This window comes from Thunnus thynnus, chromosome 1 (assembly GCF_963924715.1).
Source record: "Thunnus thynnus chromosome 1, fThuThy2.1, whole genome shotgun sequence".
In the NCBI taxonomy this organism is placed as follows: Eukaryota; Metazoa; Chordata; class Actinopteri; order Scombriformes; family Scombridae; genus Thunnus; species Thunnus thynnus.
This window is the reverse complement of record NC_089517.1, coordinates 1987871-1996776: the sequence shown is the minus strand read 5'-3', so window position 1 is coordinate 1996776 and position 8906 is coordinate 1987871. Positions and strand designations below refer to the sequence as shown.

At 39.2% G+C, this 8906-nt stretch overlaps 1 protein-coding gene across 1 annotated transcript; it reads left to right on the top strand.

Annotated features, from left to right (window-relative positions):
• Window positions 1-620: 620 nt before the first annotated feature.
• LOC137182524 (stathmin-4-like) lies at window positions 621-8867 on the top strand. The gene is made up of 7 exons (XM_067588826.1): window positions 621-1276; window positions 2927-3000; window positions 3117-3212; window positions 3736-3935; window positions 5139-5303; window positions 5420-5437; window positions 6891-8867. Exons 1-7 carry the CDS (start codon window positions 1185-1187, stop codon window positions 6897-6899), a joined length of 654 nt encoding a protein of 217 aa, XP_067444927.1. The 5' UTR covers window positions 621-1184; the 3' UTR covers window positions 6900-8867.
• Window positions 8868-8906: the final 39 nt, after the last annotated feature.

Below are 8906 nucleotides of genomic sequence, written 5' to 3'. Positions count from 1 at the left end.
TTTGTAAGATATTTGTGGAGATGTTTGTCACTGTGGTAGAGAGAGGTTTGCTAAAAGCTTCTCTGCATCTTTAGAAAATAGTTTCAATAAAGGAAAAGGGGATTTTAGCTCCAAAAAAAAATTGTTACTTAACTGACAAAAGCAATGTTTTGATCCAACTGGGTCTTCTTCAGGCAAAACGACAGCCAGCATAACAAAGAGCAAGACATATTTAATTGTTATTTATGCAGGAAAACATTTTAACAAATCCAAAAACATCATAACCCTGATAAAAAGAATAAATGAATGAAGAGATAACAGGTTCGGGTCTTTGGAAAATGGATTTAATGAACAACTTTATATAAAAAATATTAAGAAACTAAATCCACTCGACTTTTCTTTATTTCTGGACTGTCTTGACTCCGTCGTCCTGCAGCTGCTCTGAACATAAATGTGACGCAACGTCTTCGAACTTTAAGATAAACCTGCAAAACTATAGATGTCACATCACTACACTGATCACAAATTACAGTTTCACTTCACTTTAAATGCCCTCATTGATCATTAATAATCAGTATTTTAACAGTTTATTAATGGTTTACAACTCAGATAGACGGATAAAAGCACATAAATGGCCATTTGTTAATTAATGTTCAGTATTTATTCTAACTTCTCCTCTTATTACTTATTTATACAGCAGTAAACACAGTGTGTGTCCACAGGAGGATTATAGTTGATGACTGATACATTAATAAACACTTAAATCTGCTGACGGCTACATTTTACTGAGTTATAAATCATTTATTAACTGTTTACATATTGATTATTAATGATAGTTTGGGAGAAGTGAGACTAAAATTACTACAAGACTTTTATTCTAAATCTTTGCAAAACATGACCTCATCAGTCAGATTGATCACCTGATGTTATTGATCAGCTTGAACAGTAACTGATAAAGTTCCTGGCACTGTGTGTAAGTATATTGAGCTATAATTTATAATATTACACGCTTAAAAACATATTTGAACAATGAAACGATTGTGATTCTGAAGAAGAGCTTTCTGCCAGCGATTCCTGAGAAATATACCCTCCACTGCTCTGAACCCACACCTCCTCCTCATCCTCCCCCTCCTCCTCCTCCCTCTGCCTTGCTGGACCAATCAGAGCCCAGTATTCCTGCCAGCCAATCGGATGGCTCCAGGGTGATGTCATGCAGCAGGCTGCTGTTTGGTGCTGATGCTGCTGAGCTGCAGATCTTCAGTCTGAACAGAGAGGAGAGATCGAGCATCACTGCAGGGTGAGTGACTGCAAACACACGCAAATACCTTCATCTTCATCTTCATGTTTATGATGTCTCTGTTATTATTTTAAACTTTCTGCATGTTTGCAGCTCAGACGGCTGCAGCTTCTTCTCAGAAACCAGAAATGTGAGCAGATGAAAGCAGCTTTCACTCATCTGATCACATTTTCTTCTTCTATCATTCAGACGTTCGTTCTGCTCTTTGTTTCTGTTCTCGGCTGCATCTTTTCATCTTTTTCATTTCTTCTTTTCTTTCCGTCTTTTTGATGAGTTTTGTGTTTGAGCTGCTCGACTTGCTCGTCTCTGCAGAAGGTGATGCGCTTACTGGCAACAATGACATCATCGCTTAGTCCCAGCACACACACACACACACACACACATACACACACATACACACGCACACACAAAGTTTAATCATCGTATCTGCGTTTGTATCTAAAGTAATGAATAAATTAAGGATGGTAGATGATGATAGAATTATTTTTTCATGTTTTTCTGCAGAAAAAATTGCAAATATGATCTGTTTGCTGCTTTTCTCTGTTTGTGAATTGAATCTCTTTGTGTTTTCTGACTGCTGGTCAGACTAAAGACATAGTTGAAAAAATCAGTTTGGATGCTGGGAAGTAAAAATGGACATTTGGCTTTAATTTAATGTTGCAGAGATGAAACAATTGATGGACAATATGCTCGAGTGATGAATTGCAGCTCTGGTGCTTGTGGCAGGTTTTAGATTTATTTTGAAGTCAGTGTTTCTGTGTCTTTTGCATCATTTCATGCACTAAATGAGTTCAGAAACTGATGGTTCATGATGTGTAAACTGCTGCTGGTGTTCAGTGCTGTTGGATTTGTTCTGCATGTGTTTACGACGGTCGGTGCACGACGACGACATCTGCAGTTTCTCTCTTGACTGATGAACCAAATCTCTGAATCTGCTGCAGCTTGTTGTGTCTTTATATCTGTTACTGATTCAGTTTTCACACTTTGCATGAATGATTTTAATCTCCTGAAGTCACAGCTGAATGAGTAACTGCTAAGACTCATGTTTGTATGAACCACTCATCGCTCGATAAAAGTAGAAACAAGCTGTCACATGAGCAAAATCTGACCTTTAAACCAAAATGATTATTCTGTGCAGCAACAGAGATATTCTCAGGCTTGTCTGGGTTGTGCATAAACTCTTGTGTAACATAAACAATAAAAGTTATAGAAGATATATTTTGATTATTGTTTAAGATTTTTTAAAAAGTGCAAATTGCAAATGTTTTTTTTACACAGGTCAAAATTTACCAAATAACAAATGATTATTGATATATATTAAAGATAGAAAGTTACATCTCCATAGTGAAGTTAAACTCCAAGATTTCATGTTTAGACTCTTTATTCCACTTTTTTATTTCCCCTTTTTGTTCTGAACCGCCATTTTCTTTCTCTCTACTTTTAAAACAGACACACAGAATAGCTAACTGTGTGTTTTGTCCCTGAGTTCAGCCTGACAGGCAGAGCTTCCTCTTGCAGCACATGCTCCTGTAGGAGATGCTAAAGCGTGTCAGTGCCTGAGAGGCTTTACTCAGGGCAGAGAAACCACCTCGCTGTTCTCTAATGAACAGACTCCAGAGAGTAACTCTACTCATCTGTCTCTGTCCTCAGGAACAGACTCTACCTCACCACAGTGTCTTTGCAAGAAAACAACAGCAACAACAGCAGCAGAATGACTCTAGCAGGTAATTTATTGATTATTGATTTCCTGCTGAACATGATGTGTTCAGCATTTGTCTGAATCTGTGCAGAAACCTGCAGTATTGTTTGATTGGTTTGTTTTTTGCTCTGAATGTTGCAGCATACAGAGAGAAGATGCGAGAGCTCCCCCTGGTGTCTCTCTTCTGCTCCTGCATCCTTCCCAAACCCTCAGACACCACCGGCAACAAGAAGGAAGGTCAGCATCAATCTACTCTACTCTACTCTACTCTTTGATTATCAAGCTAATGTCATCCGAAGTTTGAAAGTTCATTCTTGACTTTGGAAACAGTATTTTCACTAAAAGTTGTTAACTCATGGTCCACTTATTGGCCTTTTCCAAAGCTTTCAACTGTATCTTACTTCTTCAGTGGATGGCGTGTTCTCAGTTGTCATGGAGATGGTTCAGTTGTCATCACATGACCTAAATGTTGACCTTCCATCAGGTGCTGACAGCTGCAAAATGTGACTGAAAGCTCTGAAAGAAATCTAGTAGTGGACCTTGAGTTTTGATCTATTCTGGTACTAAATATGCACATTCTGCACATGTAAATTTATGAATTACAAATGAATTGTACTAACTGTGCAGGTCTGCTTAGGATTAACAAGAAATAAACAACTGCTTGACTAAATAACATTGTCAACGTCCACCTCAATGCAGGTGAAAAAGCAGGTGAATCTCTAGTTCGTCTAGTTCATGCTGTTGTCTGTTCTTGTTGCAGGCGTGGTGGACTTGAACCTGTGTAACATCCGGGACATGGAGGTGATCGAGTTGAGCAAGCGGGCAAGCGGTCAGGCCTTTGAGGTCATCCTGAAGCCGCCCACCTTCGACGGCGGGCCCGAGCTGACCACACCGCCTCGCCAGAAACCCTCGCTGGAGGAGATCCAGAAGAAACTGGACGCTGCTCAGGAGAGGAGAAAGGTCAGTTCTTAACTTAAGTATTTCATTTTATTCCACTTTATACTTCCACTCCACTACATGTCAGAGGGAAATATTATACTTTCTACTGCACTACATTTATCTGACAGCTGAAGATCACGATTTTACAAACAAAACAAATTATCATCTCGTAAAATATCATGTATTGTTATAGATTAAACTACCCGACAGTATATAAAGTAGTAAAAGTTAATTATACTTCAACCAGCTACAACATAAAATGTTGCATTCATAGTAGTGTATCAATAAAAATAATCTAGTAATAAAGACGATACAGGGGTTCCTTTTGTTTCGGGTATTTCCTGCAAAATTTAATTTTGGGTCCAGTTTCTCTCTAAGTCTTTGAACATATGGTTTATCTAATATTTCAGTTTTACGCTGGTTGTAAAAATATATCTAATATCTAAAATACATCTAAAAACACCATCAGTAGGTCTTATCGTCATCAGGAGACACAGTCATATAAAACTGAGTGTCATCAGCATAACTATGGACAGAGATCCCATGTTTGTGGTCATAAAGTGAAATTCTCCAGGACTTACGCCGAGCCAATAGACACCTCTGTGTTGTCTGACTCAGAATTCAACTTTAAGTCAATTTTAATGTGACTTTTTATCATCTGAAAAACAGATGAAGTGAGAATCCTAACAGATGTGACAATTGCAATACTCTCTATCTGGTAAAGTAATGAATCAGTGACAGTTGAACTCTAGAAACAGAGGGAGAGAACACATCACATCTATTTTAACGTCTTTCTCCTGATGACACCTGCAAAGGGTAACATATATTGATTAAAAAGCAGCGGCCCTACAATCGATCCTTGAGGAACCCCACAAGTTATTTTACAGTTTTTTGAGAAGTTATAATCTATTGAAACAAATAATGAACTCTTTTCCTGTCTAGATTTCAAGCATACAGTAATTCAAGAAAATTATGTCCACAGCATTAAGTCTGCTGCCTATTACTTTTAATTTATTTGCATTCAAATTGATCAACCACAGAGAGTTTGGTGGCTTGAGGTCAAATCTGAAATCATGCTACTAGAAGATAACACCAACAGGAAACTAGTGTTTACGTTCAGTGGACTCATAGTGATCCTCTGAAATCTGATGAAAATGACTGGGATTCTGTTGGGAGAGCAGAAACAAAGAATAAACACACAGACTGTAAACTCTCTTCCTCTAGTGTCACGAGGCCGAGCTGCTGAAGCATTTGGCGGAGAGGAGGGAGCACGAGCGTGAAGTCGCTCAGAAAGCTTTGACCAAAGAGCGCCAGGGTCACCGTGCCGACGCCGACAAGGAGCAGAGGCAGATGCACCTGAATACCTCGCAGGAACGGCTGCAGGAGGAGGTGAGGGCGCAGGTTTCACTCTTTATTCTGTCTTCGCTCACTGAGACAATTCAGATTCTGTTTCAGCCGAATGAATCTCTAACGGGAGTTGTGTTGTTTGTGTTTGTGTCTTTCAGGACAAGCACAGTGTGGAGGTGAGGATGAGCTGGAAGAGGAGGAGGGGATTCTGGGTAGATGTACTGAGACAAAATATGAAGCCAGTGGTGCGATAACAAATATACAGGAGGTCGGCAAAATAGGGTTTAAAAACGGCTCTTAAAGGAATAGTTTGACATTTTGGGAAACATGCTCCTTCTCAATCTCATGTCTGTGTGTTGAGCAAAAGATTAAAGATTAAACAAACAAAATACAACATGTTAATCAGGGAACTTTATAGGTGTCGGAAGGTGTATTTTTGAACTTTGGACAGAGTCCGGCTAGCTGTTTCCCCCCGCTTGCAGTCTTTACGCTAAGCTAAGCTAACTATCTCCCGACTCCAGCTCTGTACTGAACACACACCTGAGCATCTCTCTCTCTCAGGAGCAAAGTGAATATACACTCAGCGAGCACTTTATTAGGAACACCTGTGCAGTCGAATGCAGTCTAATACAACAGCTCTGCCATAAATTCTACTTTTACAAAGTTTATACATTTTCAGTTTTTGTTGACATTGTCAGAATGGTGATAATTCTACTTTGTTTATTATTGAGGTTGTAGTGAAAAGTGTTCCTAATATTTTGCCCTCCTCATGTATATTAATGGGTTGGACAAAATATTAGGAACAATTTCATTATAACTTCAGTACACCATCACCAGCCGCTATCACCTCAATGATAAACATAAGGTAGAGTTATCACCTTTTTGACAATGTCAACAAGAAATTGAAAATTTGTAAGCTTCATAAAAAAGTAGAATTGATGGCAGAGCTGTTGCATTGGATCGCATTAGATGGCACAGGTGTTCCTAATAAAGTGCTCTGTCAGTGCATTTGTATCCCAAAGTGTTGAACTGTGTCTTTCAGTGACTCAACCCTCATCAAACCTCCTATGTCTCAGTCTTTTGGGGTTGAGGTCAGGGCTCTGTGCAGATCTGTCAAGTTCTTCTACACCAAACTAGGAAAAAGGTTGCCATGTTGAAACAGAGAAGAGATAAACACAAACTGCTGCCACATAGTTGGAAGAACATTATTGTCTAAAATATAATTGTATGAAGTGGCATTAAGATTTCCCCTCATTGGAACTGAGGGGTCCATACCAGGAAACTGTGTGTGGTCCACATACTTTTGCCCTTATAGTTAATAATTCTCCACTTTATCCTGATAAAAGGCTTTTTTAAACTGGTATAAATGCAAAATGTGTGCTGTATGGCAAAATACTGCACAATTCACAAAAAAGTTTGGTCGTATCAACAAAACCTGCACTCAACTAAATGACGAACTTTGTTGGGATTCATGTTAAAACCTTAGTTGGTTTTCTCAATCTAAAAAATTCTGAAAATTAATTATAACAAGACTATTTGGACTTTCTGCCATTCTCCTGTGTGTGAGTTAGCTTATGATAGCATATGTTAGCAATGTGCTAACCGTATCCCCCTGTTGTCTTCTTCCAGGTGTCTTGATGGCCTGATCACAACACAAGCTGAACTTTATTTGGAAGCCATTTTGGTGGGCTGATGAGCTGAGAGTTGATTAGCCGGGAAGCCGGCGTTGCTCCGACTGGGAGACTGACAGGAAGTTACTCTGAAAAGAGTGAGAGAAGAAGAAGAATAGGAGGAAGAGGAGGAGGAAGAGGACCGAGGCCGAGTCCGGCCGCTCGACCTCGTCTGTACAACCAGGACTCCTTTTAACGAGATAAACTGTTTCTAACGAGAAAAACTCTTGAAACTTAAGGACACTGCTGATTCAGTCATCATGAGATGGTTCACAGGGGTTTTACTGTGCTTTGTTGCCATGCCAACAGTGCCAATGTGTTTATGTGTGTATGATTGTGTTTGTACTGAGGATTCAACCTGACCCAACCAAACCAAACCTGAAATAGACCAAACTGGACTCAAACAACACAAATGAAACAATCCAGAAAAAAGCCAACTAGGCCCTCTTCTTCTTCTTCGACATCAAAATGATCCCTCAAAGAAAAACATCGGCTGTACGGCCTCATCCTGTCTGGACAGTTGGACTGTCGCTGCCTAGATAGTTAAACAGTTAAACAGCTCCATCTGCTGGAGAGTTTAGATCATTACATTCACTGTAAAACAGTAGGACATCAAGAAAGGTTTGATCAGTGAAGTGTTGCTGTTTGGTCGCATCTCGTGGCAACTGTATGAAACTACTAATATATCTGCAAACATCTTTTTCATGATGGTTTTTAGCCAGTTTCTATATATCAGGATTTGACTCAAAGTTTTAAATGAACACCAACAAGCTTCCAGATAGAGCCATTCAAAGTTAGATTTACAACCCTACCCGTGTTATTTCCTGTCCTGTCTGGTTTTGGCGACACCATATGAGCAAACATCACCTGGTGGATTTCGGTCTGCAGCTTTTCTCCCTCCTACAAAGCTCAGATTGGCTCAGTTGTTTTTCCAGAGACCATCCCCCCAAGAAAAACAACACAACAGTCGACCAAAAACAACATGTAGTCACATTTGAGTGACAGATGCCATCTATGATGACTTATATATACCGCTGTTTGTTTCCTGTTTCCAACACTTGTCAGGACAGTTTTTTAAAAAGCGTAACTACGATCGTCCCCCTAACCTTAACCTCGTGGTTATTATTGTTGCCATGATGTCGAAGGTGGTCTAACCTTCCACCACATGTTTCTCTAATGTTAACAAAGTGATTATTTTAACCCAAACCATTATCTTTCCCTAAACCTAACCAGACCTGAACCACAGTGTTGTCACATCATAAAACATCATTATTGTTTAACAGTGTAACGGTTTTGAAAACCACAGACAAATGTTGTCCAGCAGATTACTGCTGATAGTTGCACCAGATTAGAAAACGCTCCTGTGTCGTTCTAGACTCACAAGGTCAAACCACAAATCTACTTGTTTAACTCGGAGGACTTGTTGTTTTTCCGAAAACTGCAGAAAATGAAGCCCAAACGTGTTTAAATGTCTGAACAACTCAAAGATGTAGACAGCGATTCAGAACCACAGGAACAACGTTTCACTTTTATCACAAATACCAATGAAAGAAACTGACAATGAGAGATTGAATCGAAGCTGGTGTAACAGGAAGTGATGTCAGGACTTCAGCTCTCTGAGTAAACAGTTAGTTAGCTCATTTGGCTAACATTAGCTATATGGCAGATCACTTATCACTTATCAATCCAATAATCAATATACCAATCCCCTCTGCTTATATGAATGAGTGAATATTAATGATGAATAACTGATAATCGATTGTGTACAGTGTTTACAGCTGCGGCGGTGTGTTTCTGTGTGTGTGTATGTGTGTGTCAGTCTGTTTCCCTGGCAACGTGATGATAATGATGATGATGATGATGATGATGATGACGACGACAATGTACAGAAATCACATTATATTTTAAATGGAAGAAATAAAATTATGACACTTTACGTCTTTGTTTAGTTTTTATTGAGTGAAACATTCAACAC